General features: G+C 41.3%; 1 protein-coding gene across 2 annotated transcripts in view; it reads right to left on the bottom strand.

Moving 5' to 3' along the window:
* The window catches only part of tsc1b (TSC complex subunit 1b), a 28467-nt gene extending 8762 nt beyond the window's left edge, over positions 1–19705 (bottom strand). Inside the window, exons 1-16 of one of the 2 annotated variants that reach the window (XM_088319674.1) lie at positions 19631–19705; positions 17601–17801; positions 16075–16178; positions 15645–15797; positions 13904–14048; positions 10028–10182; positions 8310–8383; positions 8057–8235; positions 5323–5441; positions 5079–5244; positions 4883–5004; positions 4673–4751; positions 3168–3275; positions 2502–3054; positions 1152–1195; positions 889–1055 (exon numbers count right to left, since the gene is read on the bottom strand). In XM_088319674.1, the coding sequence (XP_088175800.1) occupies positions 889–1055; positions 1152–1195; positions 2502–3054; positions 3168–3275; positions 4673–4751; positions 4883–5004; positions 5079–5244; positions 5323–5441; positions 8057–8235; positions 8310–8383; positions 10028–10182; positions 13904–14048; positions 15645–15797; positions 16075–16178; positions 17601–17709 (2277 nt within the window). In that variant the 5' untranslated portion in view covers positions 17710–17801; positions 19631–19705. Of the gene's footprint in view, positions 1–888; positions 1056–1151; positions 1196–2501; positions 3055–3167; positions 3276–4672; positions 4752–4882; positions 5005–5078; positions 5245–5322; positions 5442–8056; positions 8236–8309; positions 8384–10027; positions 10183–13903; positions 14049–15644; positions 15798–16074; positions 16179–17600; positions 17802–19407; positions 19467–19630 lie in introns of those variants that run through there. The other variant, XM_088319673.1, reaches the window with a different exon arrangement.
* Positions 19706–19930: the final 225 nt, after the last annotated feature.

The raw sequence follows: 19930 nt of genomic DNA, 5'->3' as shown, positions 1-19930 counted from the left end.
GGCGGGTTAAGGTATCGTATATTATTAACACTCTTTCTGTGTACAGTCTTTCTTTGTAAATGTCATGTTTCAATATGGGCACATGCGGCTTATAATCAGGTGCGGCTTAAGTATGTACAAACCACTTTTTTCCTTTTAAAATGTACTGGGTGTGGCTTATATTTCTCTCTATTTACCCAGGTCATATCCCTCGAGAGGTGTGACCTACAGCAAGACAAACACATACAAAAAAAACTAAGAAAATAAAAAAGGGAAAAAGTAGCAAAAACAATCACAGACAATTTTATTGGGACCATGGCCAAACACCCAAACAAGTTAAGCACCTCAGCACCCAAGTCAGTCATGCTTTAGTCCCTCCAGATGAAACGAGACACGAGAAAGCGGCCCTGTCACTTGGGTCAGGGAGACACAACACACTTTTCTGTTCAACAGCAGGGCCTGACACATTTCACTGGTTTACCCCTGCTGCATCATACAGGTGCCCTGCCCATTCCTTAACAAACCTCCTACTATCCTTTCACAAAACCTCTCCACTCATTCCTATTACCAACAAGAGCTCGAGCTTCCACTAGATTTAGACCTCTTTCCTGCAGTGCACTCATAACACTATGCATCCATGTCAATCGCAGCCTTCCTCTTGGTCTCCTTCCATTTACTTCGGCTTATATTTAGGTGCGCTTTATAGTCCGAATTTTACACTACTTAACTCAGTGTTGGAAGCTGCTCAATAGTACAGTAATCGGTTTAAAAAATTGATATCAATTGCAAGCCAGGAGAATTGCAAAGAGTTATACTCGAGAAAACTGAAGGATCTCTGTATCCAATAGGAGATCCTTTTTACCCACTTGTCCAGCTATGAACCGAATCGGTAGGAAATTCCTGACCCACCATGGCGTTGTTCTGCTCCTCCAAAGCGGTGGCGTTGATGATGCGGCGCAGAAGACGGCGGTTGCGGACGGCGTGCTGCTCGCGTTTGTAGCGCTCGTACAGCAACTGGTTGTGCAGCAGCAGCAGCTGGCTGCGCAGCGTGTGCAACTCGTCCGAGGGCGCAGAGCCTGAGATGTTTTCAGTTGAGGGGTTTCAAAAAACAATAAATCATAAGCAGTCATGATACAAAACATTCTCAGTTAGGGAATGAGTGAGTGAGTTACCTCCAAAGTGCGTCCAGTCAGCGGATTTACTTGGCAACGGTAATCTGCAGAAGAAAAAAGTTTCCACAGATTTAAGACCCCCCTCAAATTCAGATTTCTCAATTTTGCTGGTCCCAGGAGCTGCAAAACAGAAGCTTAAATTCCAGAGTCGCACACCTTTACCATCGCCAAATTCATGCACTTCTAAGCACATTCAAGGACAATTTTCCAGTGCCTTCAAAGGAAGAAATTCAGCGCTGATTAAAAGAACGTTTTTTTGGTTTACTTAGATGACTAAAGTAAAGTCGCTATCTTATCTTACTTGGTACTATTTTGAGCTGTTCCTACATATGATCAGAGATCTTTTTGTGCTAGCGGGCTGCTAAAGAACTGACATGAATTCTGCGGTCGGCTTCAATAATGCACACGCAGCTTGGCTACGTCACACTTGTTGAAAAACAAGGAAAGAGCTTGATAGGTGTTGAGTAATAATGGAGTTTAATACAGAAGACAAAAAAGAAAGAAAGTACTGTACGTATAAAAATTTGAAAAATTGGCCTCAATGAATTGATATTGATTGCTCCAAAGCAGATTGCATTCAATCTTTCGAACGACTGCTGATCTTTTTGCTTTATTTATTTAGATTTTTTTGAGTTGTTTTTCAGAGACTCTCTGCTCTAAATCAGTAAAAACTGGATCGTAAATAGTTGTTTTGCATTTGATCATTTATTCATAGGACTGAAGAGGAAATTTGTCATTTTTATTGTATTGTTTTGCATTTCCAGGGATTTTGTGATGTTCTACTTTAAATCTGTTCAGAGAGTAAAAAGCTATTTTTTTGGTAGATCCGTGAATATTTTAATATATATTTGCTTCTCATGGTTAACTGGTCTGCATTTATATAGCGCTTTTCAAGTCAATGAAGACCCCCCAAAGCGCTTTACAATGTGCTTCACACTTACACATTCACATACTCCTGCAAAACATTGAAATTAGTAATTCCTAAATAATTAGGTGCATACAGTTTCATTATTATAGATTATATAAATCAAACAAAAGTTTGAGGGGACGTGTGGAAGCCGAAAGAGCCATTTTTACCGACCAGTAGGAGGCGGTGATGCTTCACAGGACAACGCCATAATGACAAACCACCAGAGACTCTGACGCTGCTCAAAAATGCAAACAGTTTGTCACCTAAAGTAAACCAGCCAATTAAAAGACAGGAACACCATGGAACCACATCATCTGGGGTTGAACCTCATCTGAGATGGTTCTATGGTGCAGTCCGTTAGACCTCTTTAGCACACGAAAAGTGGAATCCAGGTTGTCAGAACCGGTACTCTAAAAAACGCTCAAACGTGGAAGCCTCACCTCTTGAGGACTTTATCGTGGGTGTCACTCCCCTGCTGCACCAGGCGGTCCAGCACCTCCAGCGGTGAGGATGTGGCAGCCAAACTGTCACCTTCCTCCAGCCCTTCCGGCGCAGCTTTGCGCACAACCTCGGACGTTTTGCGGCCCACGTAGAGGGAGGCAGCCCTGGGCAGCGCCAGGTGGAACAAGAGATCGTAGGGAGGCGGGGCCGGGGTCTTGCGGCAAGATGGGCTGGGCGACGACTTCCCTGCCTCCTCCTCTGGACCGGAGGGGCTCCTGTGCAGGTGGTGATCTATCGGGGTGAACCCGGACAGAAAGGACCAGGACTGATCTAGTCCGAGAGCAGGTTCGGCGCCGGTCTCAGCTCTGTCGTGCGTGGACACGGTTCGGACGGAAGCTCCCGATTGGCCGCTGGTGACTGTCTGGTCTTGGCTCTGGCAGCCTGTCAGGGTTTCGGTGGTACGGTAGAATGGAGAATCGAAGGCCCGGACCAGAACCGCGGAAAGCTCCTGGGGATCCTCTGTGATCTTGAGCAGCTCCTCAGTGATAGCCGCTGATGATTGTTTCAAAAGCGACAGAGACAAGCAAAATGTTCAGCACTGCCAGAAACATCCAAGAAGTCGTCCCAAAAAAAGAAAGAAAAAAAAAACCAAACTCTGTTCTTACCTTCCTCCTTTTCTTTCTCTGTTCTCAGCTGAAGCTCCAGCTCTTGCTTCTTCATGAAAACGGAAAGCTCAGTCAATGTCATGGAGGCGTTGCTGGCATCCATGGCATCTGAGACAAAACAAATTGAGTGCCGTGCTTATGATTTTTGTTTTCATAACGTAAAAAAAAACCGTCACTCATTATGAAGAGGTAAATAAATTCAATTAATCCTTCTTACAAGTAGTTTAGGGTGAATTGAATTCTATAGCATGGCATTAAGTCACCTATCATGATGTTTCCTCAGTGCCTCATGCACATCAAGGAGAAGTTCTGCTACAAAATCAAAATATACATTCTAATGAGAAATATAACAAGTTGATTTTAGCGTGTTGTGAAGTGGCTACGGTATTTTTACGTCCGTATTAAAAGGCGCAGTCTCCGTAACTGGTTCTATTTCTGCACAGGGCGCACTGCCCAGGTGCCCCCTGCTGTGGCCGCTGTTGAGCTAAAAAATGCCCCTTTGTTCTTCAGCTTCCTCCACTTGCAAACCTTTGATTTATTAATCATCAACTCTCTTTCAGCTCTTCGGTTTCCATGTTCTTCCGCGTAGCATAGAAATCAGGAAACCAAAGAAAGCATCCAATGAAGGGAAAGTGAGGTTTTGGATTCAATTCATATTTGGGCGGGAAGAACATCAGCCTCCGGCAGCGCAATAAATCAAATTGCTAGATACGCTACAGCGTAGCAACCATGAGTACTTCCGCAAACAATGTGTCACGTGAGCTCTTACGCACAAGCTGGATATGTTGGCGTTCAAACAGGAGACTCTTTAAGCCACAGGAGATTCGCATACGAGTCGTGTTTTTTTGGAAATATGAAGATCTCACAAAAAATTGGAATTCACCCAAAAATTGGAATTGAGCATTAAACTCTGCAGTATGAACGAAAGCCTCATTGTGTCCTCAGCTACGCCTGCCGCTTTACATCAGACACAGGGTGCACTGCAGGATAGGGCGCGCCACTCAATTTAAAGAAAATCGGAGACTTTTATGAGAGTAATGGTTGTGGAAATACGGTAATTATCAGGTCTCTCCTGTGCTTCATTCACATTACAAAAAGGTAGAGAGGAGACATGACCAAGTTGTGGTAGAAAACCCAATTATATTCTAATAAGGAAGACAAAGCTAAGAATCTTTTTAACAAGTTGTGTCGGCTGATATGACATAGCGTGGCGTCAAATGACTATCATTTTTTTTTAATCGGGCCAATAACTAACAATATGTTTGTCTGGTATCATTTTGATACATATGGGCCCGACATTTATCGTGCATACCGACTTAACTTGCACTTGACGTTTTTCCATCTATGCTGACGTCAATGAATGCAAGGTTTGAAAGAAAATTCATGCTAAGACAACCGACTATCTGTCAGGAAGGGATGCTAAACACTGGCTAGCAACCACTAAGTATCAATAAATACAAAAAAATACATTCTGGAATGTTGATGTGTGACAAGTGGCAACTAACCTCTGTTTGCAGCGCTGCCATCTTTCACAGGTTCTTGTCTCACCAACGCAGGCTTGCTGCCATCGACATGTTTTCTTTCCTAAAGAAAAAAAACATCGAGCACTTTCTCATTTAAAAAATAGTTTCATCCTTTAAAATAATATCCAGACTAGCTTGATACTTGCACAAAAATGTCGGAAATTTCGATTTCATTCAGGCCAGCGAGCTTACTTTTCGCGGTGGACTGGACTGGACCATGTTGGTTGGTAAGGAAATGATGGGAAAGTCGTCCCCTAGGTTGGGAGGAGGAGACGAAGTGGCAGGTGTGCTGGAGGACGACGCCCCTTTCCCACCTGTGCAACAAAAAAGGCGTGGAGTCGAACAAAAGGGAAGGATTTCTTTTGATTTTCTAGAATTTGGTGCCCACCCGAAGCGGATTGGAAGCGGCCGGGAAGGTGCGAGGCACTGTGGGACAATTCCGGGTTAGGCGACATGCCCCTGGACGAAGGGGGCGTGGCCATTCCGCACAAAGAGGAGGGGCTCCAGAGTGGGTCCTTCCCCCCATTGGAAGAGTTGGCTTCACAGCTGGAGTTCTGGGTCCAACAAAAACAGAAAAGATGAAGAACAAGGAGGACAATGGACCTCCATAATCATGGACCCTATGTTCTCACCTGCCGTTTGGTGGTCTGGGGGCTCCGATTGGTCGAGGGCGTTCCTGAGAAAGGGGGCAAAGACAGCGGTGGGGGCAACGGCTGCCGTGGAGTGGAGAACGGAGTCGATGACGAGCTTCCTGTTGTACGGGAAATTAAAAAAGAGACACTGTCAGCGATTCAACGGCTGTGTACATACAATTAAATCACGTTTGCCTGAGACATTCTTTTTAAGGTGAGCAGGGAATTACAATAAACGTAAGCATGCATCAGCATCGCTGCGTTTGCCTGCAAGACGTAAGGGTGGAGTCTGGCTATATTCTTCAAATGATTAAAAAAAATCCCTTTCGACATTTTTGGGGGAGTCCGGAGAGCAGGGAATTACAATCCCCTAAACGAGAGTAGATAAAATAATGGTGGGCAAACTACTGCACATTTGGCCCGTCATGCTTTTACATCCGGCTCCCAAGACAAAATTTGGATTAAAAAAATTAAAAAGGATTTCAATTTTTTTCTAAAGAAATGGTAGCCTATCTTGTCCACGATGTTCAACCTTCTGCATAAACATATATTTTCGGATAGATAGATAGATGTACTTTGTCATTCTTGTACACATGTATACAGAAAATGTCGATATATCCGACCCGCACAGTTTCCAAAAATATATAAAGTATAAAGGTAATGAGTAGGAATAATTAAAAAAAAGGACTCGGTACACTAGAGCAAAGGACTTGTAAAGCCAAACAAGCAAGTACGAGGATCATATAAGGTGCAAAATATATGGATGTGCACTAGTAATGGGTAAATATTAGTAGGTAAATACAAATTCATAAAATCCTTGTGTAAATTCAAAGAATTTAAATGTAATTTTTAAGATCATTTACAATTTTATTAGCATGTATTTAATGAATGTATACAATATCTATCAAATGTAATGCAAAAGCAAACGTATTTAGATAGATAGATAGATAGATAGATAGATACTTTATTCATCCCCGAAGGGAAATTCACTTTTCCGCATATTATTAGAATCAGTGTTTAACAGGGGACATAAAGTAGTAAACAGCAGTGTTAAAACCAAATTGAATAGTCTATTAACACCGTAAACAAAATAGAAACTCAATCAACAAATCAAAAGACAAACAAGAGACAAAAAACCTACAAATACATGTCTACATATCAGAAAAATAATATTTTTTTCCTCATGCATTGCAATTGTAACAGATTGAGACCGTATGTGCAGAAACATTTTTTTTCTTCCCGACATGCTGGCTCTGCCATTTATCTTTTTAACTAAATGCCACCTGTGACTCCAAATGTTTGGCCCCTCTTAAGATAAAAGCATTCATCTGCAGAGCGAGAACTGGGCAGAGTCTGGCTACATTCTTCAAATGATAAAACAATCGCTGGCCATTCCTTTTGGGGAGTGCAGAGACCAGGGTTTGCCGATGCTATGAAGGGAGATAAAAGCATGCAGAGAGAGAAAAGAGCAGAGTGTGGCTATATTCTTCAAATGATAGAAAAAAAGTTACTTGTTAAATTATTTTGGAGGGACAAGGTAGCAGGGAATTACAATTATCTGAATGTAAGGAGGTAAAAATATACAAACATCAACACCTACGTGTTAACCTGAGAGATATAGGGGCTGAGTTTGGCTGTATTATAACAGGGTTTCTACAGCTTATGTTAAATGCAATACTTTTTAATAGCTTCTTAAATCAGATTATAGGCGAAGTTGACAAAAAAAGAAAAAAAAACTTAAATACAAAAAACATAAAAACACATTTCTTGCACACAATATATCCAGGCCTCGTACAAATTACCTGGCATGGCATTAAGCCGTGGCGAAAAAAGTTGGTCGGACAGACACTTCTTATTAAAGTTACATTTTTCCCATTGTCCAAAGTAAGTCTCTGTCAAAAGACCCTCCCTCAGACTGTCAGTGCCCCCTGCCCACCTGAGCACCATGGGAGCCAGAGCCTTCAGTCGCGCTGCTCCAAAGCTTTGGAACAATCTACCTCCGGACCTCCAAAACTGCACACCTCTCTCCACTTTTAAGTCCCGTCTAAAAACACACCTGTTCAGGACTGCCTACAACACATAGCTTCTCCATTTCCTATGTTTTTATGACTTTATGTCTTGTTTTTATTTAATATTTCGCTTACAATTTTTTTTTTAACATTGTATTTTCTCATTGCTTGAAAGGCGCTTTTAAATAAAATGCATTATCATTATTATTATAAAAGTGCCTATTGTGGGTGGACCTAAGACATGTATCTGGTCCGAAAGGCCCGACTGAAACCACATCACCGTTTTGAATTAAGAACAATTGTTCCTAAATCTTTTTCAGTTCTAACATATATACATCTTTTTAATCTGTTCACGTTTTTAAGCCCTTCGAAAATTGTATTCAAGACATTTTTAATGGAAATTAAGGCCTCGTTTTTAGAATAATTAATTCAATGCATTTACGCTTTCACAGAACCGCAGGAACCCTGCGTGAGGAATGATAGAAAACAATTGCTTGCGACATTCTTTTTGGAGAATCCGGAGAGCAAGGAATCACAAAAATCTAATGGAGAAGAGATACAAGCATGCCTCAGCAAAGCAATAAACGTGGGGGCCAAAGCAATATTCTTGAAATGATAAAATCACAAATCGCTTGTGATATTCTTTTGGGGGAGTCCAGAGAACAGCGAATTACGTTGAGATGGTGCCGAGAGCTTCTCTGGGTTCCCCCTTTTGGGAAACTCACCGTAGCTGCTGTGGAGGTCTGTGTAGGGGCTGGAAGTGCAGTCTTGCGGCCGCAGGTGGATCTGAGGGTAGAAGTTGTCAGGCATGGCGGCATAGCCCTCCTCGCAGGAGGCCTCCTTAGGGTCCAGGGACACTTTGGCACATTCGATGACGATGTCGTGGATCTCGTACTTTTTCCACCTGCGGAAAAAAACAAAGAATTAAACTGAGTGGAAGGGAACACCAAAAAAGGCGGCGAACCGATTTCAACTCACCTGGTGGGGTCCAGCTCATGGTCCTTGGTTCCAGTCACCAGTTCCGGATGGATCCTCACGTGCTCCAGCATGGGCTGAGGACAGAGACAGGAAACACTTTCAAGAAATTGGTAATAATCAAACAAGAGCGGAGTATCCCATTGAATCTTTTGAGACCCTCATCGGTGGACAATCTAGGAGGAGTCTGGGGGCATGTTCCCCTGTTGTACATTTCGAATTAAAATGCATCGATCTGGTGCCTTTATAGAGCAATATCAAGGATGTAGATCTATAATCACTGTGTGCCTTTCTAAACTATTAAACCATATATACATTAGTTATGAAAGGTAATGAGTATGGTAAATGTAACAGTAGTAAAATAATTCTGCTCGTCATCTAATAAGACTGAAAAAAACTAGTGTTGTTCCGATGCCAATCCTCTGTTATTTTAAGGTATAAAATTGGGGAGTAACCAGACCAAGTAACCGATATGATATCAAAATGTAATAAAATGTTACACTCATATCGCTGGTTTGGTAAATGAATGTATTCAATTTCAGTACCGCTGCCTTTGTGATTACTGCCATGACAGGATGCCAGTTCTTTTTTGATGGTTTACAGCACAGGTGTCAAACAGGAAGCCCGCGGGCCAGATCAGGGCCGCTAAGGGATTGAATCCGGCCCGCGAGACAACACTCAGAGAAGCGCAAGAGAAAAACAAGCTGCAGGTTGAAATATGTCAACTTGATGTTGCCAAAGCCAGGTGCCTCTCACAAAGACACTGTACTTGTATTTATTTCTCTCTCTCTCTCTCTCTCTCTCTCTCTCTCTAACTTCTTTAGCTCCAACTTCTTTTTTTTCCTTTTCTCTCTTTTCTCTGTCTCTTCCTACCCTCCGCGCTTTCTCTTTTCTCTGCTTCTGTCTTTCTATTTCTCTTTGGATTTCTTTCTTCCGCTCCCTTTCTTTCCCCATCTCTCACGACTTCTCTTTTTATCTCTTTTGTTTCTCACGCTCTCTCGCTCCCTCTCTTTCTTTGTCCCGCTCTCTCTCCTTTTCCCTCCCTCTTTCTCTTATTTCTTTGTCTCTCTTTTTCTTTCTCTTTAATCTACTAGTCCGGCCCCCGACAGAATGTTTGTTCTATGGTGTGGCCCTCCAGTTAAGATGAGTTTGACACCCCTGGTTTACAGGATGCTACAAGCTACGTATAAGCTAGTGATGTGATGTCCACCATAGTTTTCCTGCACAGAGCGAATATTTCTAATTGCTTGCAACGTCAGCACTACGTTTTCACGCTCTGTTGAAAATACAGACAGTGCGACGAGGTGCTGGGCAGGTTTTCTGCGCAGATGACTGGGCGCATTACATTTTTTTCCTGGTCTCAGAATTGATAAATGTTCAACTTGGGGAAACCGCCACGCTCGTCAATGTCACATTTTACCCCGCCGTCTGATCACGGTGCAGGCGGGGCAGGAAACATCGCAAAAACATAATATGGAGAAATAACTAAGCAACCAGTGACAGAGCATGCTTTAACTGACCAAGATTCCCTCTGACTAAGCACAAGCATTATACACAGTGTTTGCGATCATTTATTTAATGAGAAATTATCTTGAATAACCTTGCATTTATACATATTTAAAAATATGATTAGATTTGGTTTAATAACACAAGTTTATGAGAATCTGGTGGGACCAATGATACCAATCTTCTTATACTGGAGAGAACTTGTGAGACTTTACCTTGACCACCTCCTCGAAGGTTTCCACGTTTTCTTTCATGCTGTAGTGCGAGCGCAGGTAGGACACAAAGTTGCATGGGTACATGCCGTACAGGCGGTGGAAGAGCGAATAGACGCTGGCGTGAAGGTGGATCAGGTAAACCTCGGAAACGTGGCCTGAAAGCAGAATAGAAAAATAATCATTGCTCGCTTGGTCCTGCAACTTTTTACACGTGACTACGTTTCAAAGGAAAATAAATAGAACGGGAACAATAGTGAGTGTTGCAAGAACAATGTAAACTAACCCACACTTTAGTTGGTCCAGAAGTAAATGACAGAATAACAAAAACAAATGCATCATCTTTAGCCGCAATCATTGATCGATTTCATCTCCAGATATGGTTGCTGTATGCTATAGGTGGACAGTAAAAATACCACAACAGGTTTTAGATCCGATAGTGTAATAGTCTGTAGTTTGCAATTCACTGTGGTCTATGCAGCCCTTTGAGACCTTTAAGGGCTTAAAAAATAAACATCACTTCAAACAAAGCAGAGTTACGATTTTGATTACATCAATGATTCTGCAAAAAAATTTGAGAAGAAGCACATTATATGTGCCTTTTATGTTTTACTAAAAAAGATAAAATGTGAAATTTGGGGAAATAGTGTAATTTTCAGCTTTTGTAGCTGACAGTATTGTCAGCAGAACTAGCATTAGCATCTAAATTGCGCAGCATTAACTACCGTTGTGCACTATAAGTGGACGATTTTGTTCAAAGCAGATTTACGATTTCAATTTGATCACGATTCTGTGACCAACAAGCACAGTTCTGATCTTTTTCCTATCCTGTTTTACTAAAAAAAAACATCAGAAATCCATCAACTTTCTGAGATGGTTAATTAAGTTTGAAGAGTACGCATTTGGAATCAAAATTTGCATGATTTAACATTTGGTATAAATGCAAAAAACAAAAACAAAAAAAAAACACCTAGCATTAGCAGTAAGCATCCATGTCTAATATGCTAATGTTTGTTGAATTCCGTTAAACTAGCATTAGCTCCTAAACTCCTTAGCTTTACCCACTACTGCAATGCTAACAGCTCAAGAATAGCTTGCCACCAACCCGATGATATTCACTAATGCCGCTAGTGACTGAGTGAAAATATTTACATTTTACTTAATTGAAGATATAAAATAGAATAACATCAAAGTTTAGTAACTTGGGAACCCCCAAAATCTCCTCCCCCACCCCTCAAATATTGTAGTTTTTCTTTTTGGTCCCATCTTTTCAGCTGCACCGCTTATCCTCAGTAGGGTCGCGGGGGTGCTGGAGCCCATCCCAGCAGTCATCGGGCAGGGGACACCCTGAACTGGTTGCCAGCCAATCGCAGGGCACACAGGGACAGACAACTCGCTCGCCCATTCACACCTAGGGACAATTTGGACCGGCCAATCCCATTTGATTTTATTCAATTTGCCTAGAGTGTTTTCATCTAAATGTAAAACTAGATTTAATCAAGATCGATAATGGATTGCTCTTTAAAGATTTCTGATGTTTTTCCTTTCCCTCGTGTAGGTTTTAGATCAGGGGATGTTGTAATAATCTGTGGTCTGTGCAGCCCTTTGAAACTCATTGTGATTAAGGGCTTTACAAATAAACATAACTTGATTTGACGTGACTCAATCTGAAACTAGTATTAGCAGCTAGCAGCCAAGTCCACAATGCAAAGATTGGTTGATAAGGTCCATGACACCAACATTAGCTTTTAAACCGCTTAGCATTAACTACTATGGTCATGTTCGCACAGGGGGCTCAAATCTTTTTGAAGCTGAGCGCTACTTTGTGTTACTAATTAGCGCGAAAGGTTTTGACATGCAGTTCTAAAATAACATGTTATTACAGTGTTATTTTTATTACTATGTACAGGGTTCCCACAGCTTAAGGCAAGTTGAATTCAAGACTTTTAAAGACTTTTCGGTGCCTTTTAAATCATAATGCATGAACTATAACTTTTTTACTAAATCTTTTTAGTTCAAACAAATAAAAATCTTATTGATGTGTCCACATTTTTAAGATTTTAAAAATTGGATTTAAGACATTTTAAGGCCAAATATGGCCTTATTTTTAGAACAATGAATTCAATACCTTTTAAGGCTTTTCGAGGATCCGCAGTTACCAGGTTGGCATTATTAGGGGTTTAAATAGGCTCAGTCAACCATTACACATCATGACAGTTATTAATTACATTTACAGCGGAACCTTGGTTTTCGAACGCCTCTCAGTTCGAACAAATCGGAGTCCGACCAAAAATTTCGAGAAATTCTTGCTTCGCTGTTCGGTCAAAAAAATCGGAGTTCGAGCGCCGGTAATGCGTGAGTGCGTACGCTAGGATGCGATGCTGAGCGGCGTACGGGTGTAGATCGCTCTTTTCGTGACCAACTGTTATCGCGTGCGGACGTCCTTCGTTTTGCTTTCGCTTTTAATATTGGTGTACTAAGTATTTTAGCCCCTAATTATGCCTCCGAAGAAAGTCAGTGCAAGCAGCAAAATTGCTACAGGTAAAAAAAAGAAAAGTAGTGCGTACAACTATTGCTGATCTTGCCTGCGCCTTCTGCTGACCACCACAAAGGTAAGAAATCCTATTCATAATTATTTTCTTTATCCTTTTTTTTATTTTTACACATTCATGTTGGCGTAATCTTCCGTACGGAAGATTACGATAACGCGAACATACGATTAGCCTGGGTTAGCTTTAAGTTTACGTTAAACATTCAGTAAACATTCAGGGTGTTGGAACGGAGCCCAACATTGAGGGTGTTGGAACGGAGCCCCCTTTCCAATGAACCGCTTACCACTTGTTGTGAAGACCCGGGTGCTAAATGACTTGTAAACGACCTGATTTTTTTTATTTTTACACATTCATGTTGTCGTAATCTTCCGTACGGAAGATTACGATAACGCGAACATACGATTAGCCTGGGTTAGCTTTAAGTTTACGTTAAACATTCAGTAAACATTCAGGGTGTTGGAACGGAGCCCAACATTGAGGGTGTTGGAACGGAGCCCCCTTTCCAATGAACCGCTTACCACTTGTTGTGAAGACCCGGGTGCTAAATGACTTGTAAACGACCTGATTTTTTTTATTTTTACACGTTCACGTTAGCGTAATCTTTCGTACGGAAGATTACGATAACGCGAACGTACGATTAGCCTGGGTTAGCTTTAACTTTACGTTAAACATTCAAGGTAAACATTCAGGGTGTTGGAACGGATTAAAACGATTTACATTATTTTTAATAGGAAAAATGATTTCGGTGATCGAACAAATCGGTTTTCGAACAGGGTTATGGAATGGATTATGGTCGAAAACCGAGGTTCCACTGTACTAGAAAATCCCAACCAGTCTGCAGGCTACTCAGCTGGTCAAAGACTACAGACTAATATTACACACCCATGGTGTTCTTAGGGGGCTACTTGGTGCACGAGGGCAACACCATGGAAACCCGTGTGCTAACGCACAGGTCAAGAGGAGCGAGCAACCAAAGCAATGTAATATGCTAATGTAGCTTGAGTTGAGTTAGCAAAAATATGTGTTAAATCCAGGCCAAGAACTATAAGATCAGGATCTCGTTTGGATCCTTCACGATCTAGCCTCTAAATTGCTTAGCGTTGAGTATGACTAAAATGAGTGGCTAAAGCAAAGCTTTCCGACAAAGTGAAGCTATTTGCTAAGGTGGCTAGCCGCTGCGCTGGCAAAAATAGGAGGTAAACTGGAACAGACCTTAGACTATTTTTAGATCACGATCTTGATTAGATCCTTAGACCAATACAAAATCAAGACTTATATTTAGCTTTCCTTTAGCTTATATTACAGAAGAAAAAATTCTGTGACTCACCCGGATTCTTAAGGTTCCATGACGCCAAGCGTCCAAAGATGTCAAAATACTCCCACAGGTGTTGTTTTCCCGCTTGAGGAATCATAGGAAGCAGCGCGATCAGCACCAGAACTCCAGTGATCAGCACCACCACGTCAGTGTCCGTCTGCACATGCAACCAAAAGACTCAAAAGCTAGTTTGAAGCCACTGTGATTTCTTACTAAACAGTTTGCCATTTTGGTTATAATCGCGTGATCAATGGACACAAGTGTGTTAAGAAATTGGATCGGCAAGACTACGGTAATTAGAGTCATGGTGTAAACCAGGGATGTCAAACTCAGTTTGGCTGTGGGGTGGAATCCAGACTTTCTGTTCTAAGGTGAACCGGATCAGCCAGAGAATGTCCATTCCATATTTTAAGCTTCGTTTTCAGTATCATGCTTATCATTCAGAGTCCTGCCCTAAGTATTTATAATCACAGATGACAAGGAATATTTTCAAAACACAACAAATGTTTTTCAAAAACAAATAGGGGAAAAAAAATTGTGTTTGGCTTTGGAGATGTTAACTGGTTTATTTTTACAGATGTGTAAATGCAGTTTTACAGCTGAACCACCTCACCATGCTATACATAGTCTACGCTGCTCTCTAGCGGCCGGAGAAAGCATTTGGTTTGCCAGTATAAATATGACACATAAACACTCCCTCCCGCAGTTACTTAAGAGTGTTGAGGCTCATTTTGACTCTCTTTATCCTGAATAATTGTTTTAAAACAAAGTGCAAGCAGAGTTCTTTTATAAGTGTCACAAAGTACTGCAAACGAGGATACCAACATATTGACCTTCAGTGTAGACTGTGCTGGGCGAGGGTGAGAAGGAGAAACGCTCCGGCCATTCCCACCGCTCACCCAGTCAAATTGCTTTGGGTGCTATGCTAGAGTTTTTGGGTGTTTACAATTTGTTATGTGGCTTTTCGTCATAAAGTGTCCCAACAATGAACATAGATTGTTTAATGATGTTCCATATTTAGGATTATTTAGCGATGGATAGCCAAAATGGGGTCTGTTGGTGTGACAACTTGACTGTAAAATGTAGTTTGAGACTGTGCCCCTATATATATATATATATATATATATATATATATATATATATATTGGCCCAAACCATTAGTAGTCAGTGTTGTTTTTTGCACGTGTTACAATTGGCTCCGTATGTTACAATACATTAAATAAATGCTTAAGTTTTATTCTATATCCGAGCCTAATGTACTCATGAAACGAGCCATAGGTTCCCAATCCCTGACCCAGAGACTCTTCTTTTTTTGGATATACTCAAATGTATGGCGGGCCAGATTAAATCATCCAACGGGCCGGATAGGGCCTGCGGGTTGTAAAATGAAATAAACTAAAAAAAAAAATTGTGGGCCAAAATTCCTCCACAGTGATGTGAAAGACTCATTACTAATTATTGTGAATGTTTGATTTCTGTTATTACTGCCAAAGGTGGCTCAACTCGCTTTTAAGTTCAGAGGCAAATTACTATTTCACATAGGGCCCGATAGCTTTAGATTTTTTTGTGCCTTAATAAATGGAATCAACATTTCTAATCAGCATTTTGTGTTTCTTGTGTGATATTAAAATTGGAGTGATGATCTGAAACCTTTAAGTGGTAAATATGCAAAAAAACAAGCACAGAAACCAGGAAATGGGGAAAATACTTTCTCACTGCACTATACGTAGCTAGTAGCTGGTTATGTGGTTACCTTGAGGCATTTGAGCAGCGAGAGGAGTAGCGGATATCGTGTGATCTTGTGGATCCAGGACGGCTGCTTGCGGATGACGTGGCCCAGCATGGTGAGGGTCGGTAGTCGACAGGCCTGCTTAGTCATGCACTCGTTCATCTTGTCCAGCAGGTGCTGTTGGTGCATGGGGCGTTAGATTCCCTTTTTGTACATACATATTACATTTTTACTGCATCTTGTTTCAAACTGCACACCGGGTTGGCAATCATTAGATTTTTATGTTAATGACAACAAAGACAATCTTGAATCGAAATGTCTTGGTCAAAAATTGCAGTCACAACCAAGTAAGTACTTGAATTTAATTCATTTCACACAAGGACATAAACCGGCAATGTTTTTTTTTTTCAGTTTCAAGTCTGCAGACTGCAAATAAATATTAAAACGTCATCACCTTGTCATGAGGTTCTCGGACCGAGCAGAGAATATGCATGGCCTCCGAAGAGTTGGTTTCCAAGAAGTAGTCCACCAGCCCGTTGAGCAGCACCGAGCTACGTTCTATGGATATATCACACAGAGGTGGCACATTTTCACACAAAGGTCCGAGCGAATAATACATTGGGACTACGGATGCACGATGGATATAAGAACAATATATACACGACCGATAAAAGCCAACTATCGGCCTAAAAAAAGGGTTATTGTTATAGGTTGCTCATTAATATATTTTGTGATTGTCTAGAAGTAGTAACACTATTTAATCATGTCTCCTCTCTGCCTTTTTTTTCTTTATTATAAGCACAAAGCACTGGAGAGACCTGATTCTTAATCACTTTTAACCACACTATAATACTCAACCAAAACTACTTGTTACGAATATGCTAAGACCATACGTTTCTGGTTGAAGTAGAACTATAGTTTCTATAAAAGTAGTAGCACAAGTTGGTTGTGTCTCCTCTCTACCTCTCCATAATGAGCACAAGGCACCCGAGTAAAAAATAAGTCACTTAACGTCACACAACAATATTCAATCAGCAGACACTACTTGTTAGAAAAAGTAAAAGCATTTCTGTTCTACATCTCGGTTGTGTGTCAGCTTCACCTCTTGGTAATGAGGATGAGACACCAGAGGGAATTGATAATGAGTCACTTGATGGCAAACAGTAATATTCAATCAACCAACCCTACTTCTTAGAAGTATTTGAAATGGTTATCTTCTCATTAGAATATATTTAGATTTTTCGATCGAAGTCAGTAGTACGAGCAGTATTGCAATTTTTAATTTTCTTGTGCATTTCACTTGTTGCAATGACAATCATTCCTATTCTATTCTAGATTTGGTCGTGTCCCCGCTCTACCTCTTTGTAAAGATCATGAGGCACTGGAGGGCTTGACCATAATTAGCCGCATGGCTCAGGATTTTGTGACTGTAGGGGCTTCTGAATTTGAGTGTGTACTAGATATACACAAAGTGTACATATTTTTATGCTTTGTACTCCTTTAGCAAATCATCACTGCCAAAAATTGACTTGAGTACTTATGTGAGAGACCTTGACAGTTATATTGATTTTGAATTCATATTGCTACCAATGTGTAAAACCAAAGTAATGCTACATGATAAGAATAAGTGATATATTGTTCTTGGCCAAGGCATCTGTGACATTCAGTATTGCAAAATGTGTATGTTTAGAAGTGACATTTGTTCCCATCCATTATCTACACCGCTTATCCTCAGTAGGGTTGAAGGAGGGTGCTGGAGCCCATCCCAGCTGTCTTCGGGCAGTGGGCAGGGAACACCCTCTGAACTTGTTGCAGGGCCATTTTCCCATCATGAACACATAATGTGCAATAGTAGGTGCTCATAACAATATCCTGTCATGAAGGTTATTACTGACAATTAAGTGATATTTGATTGGTTATTGGTACCATTAGGAAAACAGTTATGCTGCATCACCAATTGGGATAAAAAAAAAACTGTACCAGTGCTGAGTTGCTCATTAATAAGGCCTCGAATCTCTTCCAGCTGGTGGAGGTCAGAGGTCTCCAAGAGTGGGAGCAGGTCCCCCATGCTCGGCTGCTCCCTCGCCATGATGGCACCGACCTTCTGTCCTTCTCTTGCGCCTGTCTGCCTGCCTGGAGGACTCTCTTGCGGCCACCCGCCAATTCAGTCTCCAGGCAGCTCTGGTACCGCAAAACATCAGGACCGGAATGGCAGAAAATAGTCAATAAAAGGACTCTCAAAGTCAATTTAATAGGAGGTAGTCGGAGTTTGGGCCCTGAGAAGGCTATCAGCTTTTTCACAAGATAATATTATTCCACTATTTTCAAATATTTTCTTCTTTTTTTTTTCAATTCAAAATGAGATCGAAAAATGAAAGAAATAATTGTATTATGAATTCATGAGAAAAGGCAGTATGTGAGTTAAAACATTAAATTGGTCAGAAGTCCATGTGTAGAGGTTCTCTTTTTCAATCAGTTTCTCTCTCTCTGCCTGTCTTCACTCTTAGCGGGCAACCTGTAACTAAATCAGCTGAAAAAGAAGCTAAAAAAATAGTCGGTGGCAACCCTAGTAAAAGAGGAGGAGGTCAAATATACAGAAAGACATCATTGAATCAGTTTTTCAAGAAACACCAGGCAAAAAAGGTAAACAGATATCATCATTCTTCCTGTATTCTTTTTTTACATTCCAAGTCCGGCTATCGCTGCATGTGCCCAGCAAGACACTGACTCCCTAATGCCCCCGATAAGCAGGTAGTTGCCTTGCATTGCTGACGCTGCTATTGATTAGTTAGTGTGTAAAAGGGAAAAGTCTGAAGCCCATTGTAAAGCGCCTTGGGAGGTCTTCATAGACTTGAAGAGCAATATAAATGCACAAAATGTACTCTTTCTAGCCGTTTCTTTGTCTGTGTCCTTTTCTTTCTAAATCTTACACTGTCTCTTTCTCTCTCTGTCCATTTTTCTGTCCGTCTCTCACCTCTTTGCATGTCTGTCTTTATTCCACTACCTATTTTTTGTCTCTATGGCGTCTGTCTATTTCGCATAGTCTCATGCTTTCCATGAGAGCGACTTTCCAAGTACACTGACTTCCAAATACCGTTTTAAAGCACACTCCCAACAGAACTCGGATTTTCAAACGGTTTTTTTTGTTTATTTAACACACACGCAGTGTAATTGGGGGAGAATTTGCAAGCGATCGTTCCCTATGTCCAGTCCTAATTAGTACGGAGCCCATGAGTAGAAATTTGCATCATGATCTGTGCATACTTTAAAATATTGAATTGATTTCTGTAACAGTCGGTGTAAAAACACGCACAATATAATTTACACAGACATATCGATGGAATCATGTCAGAAAAACATAACAAAAGTTTGTTGCGTCTTTCTGCGACAGGACACTGCAGTTGCTCCTGCTGCTTGTCGTAAACAAGTCGCAGAGAACAATGGCCAGGCTTGAACACACTTCATCCGATTATCCAAATATGTCACCGCCGGTTTTCTGCACGGCAGGCACAGGCGCAAACTTTCCAAGCGAGGAAAGAGCAGCAGAACCTTCTAAGTTTTCGCCCTTTTGTGGGCTCTTTGCAAAAACAGGTCGCTCCCATGCACCGTCAAGTGCTAACGTTAGCGACGAGAAGCGAGCCAGACGCGCTAGGAATGAAATCAAGACTGTCAAGCGCGACAAATCTGCGACGGGCAAACTGTGCCACCATCCGCTCTTAAAGCCACGTGAAGAAGACAAGATTATTTCTATGTAATAAGTTTTATCCAAATCGTCGCAGCTGTTTACCTGTTAGAGTAGCTTGACTCCACAGGGCGCCGCCATCTTGATCACCTCACAGCCCATCCCACCAGATTCAGCTTCCGCTGAACGGCTACATGTAAACTAATCCCACAAGTTAGCGCCCCAAAAACTCCACTATACTGGAGTAACTCGCTCCTTCACTGAAATTGTGATTCCAAACAATAATGTAAAATGTTGATTTTGAGCCACACTCGATAGAAATACTCACTCTTGTCAGCAAGGAAGTGTTTGCCCCACGAGCTGCTTTGGCGGAGGTCGAAAGTTTGTGTGATGCGGTTTTCGCGTGACCCCCATGTTGACAGCGCATGCGTAGAAACTTGACCAATCAAGTCGTTTGCTAATCAATCAGAACAATCTTGAATTCAGAAGAAATAAAAAATATAAGAATATTTAATGACATCGCTTTAAAATGTATCATGTATGTGAATTAATCGAGACGGATACAATTTATGTTTTGTACCAAACAGTGCTCGATGTTGGTTTAAACGGGTAATATGAACTTTGTCCA

Source organism: Urocampus carinirostris, chromosome 16 (genome assembly GCF_059441175.1).
Source record: "Urocampus carinirostris isolate Australia breed hairy pipefish chromosome 16, RoL_Ucar_1.0, whole genome shotgun sequence".
Classification (NCBI taxonomy): domain Eukaryota; kingdom Metazoa; phylum Chordata; class Actinopteri; order Syngnathiformes; family Syngnathidae; genus Urocampus; species Urocampus carinirostris.
This window is presented reverse-complemented; position numbering and strand designations above follow the sequence as displayed.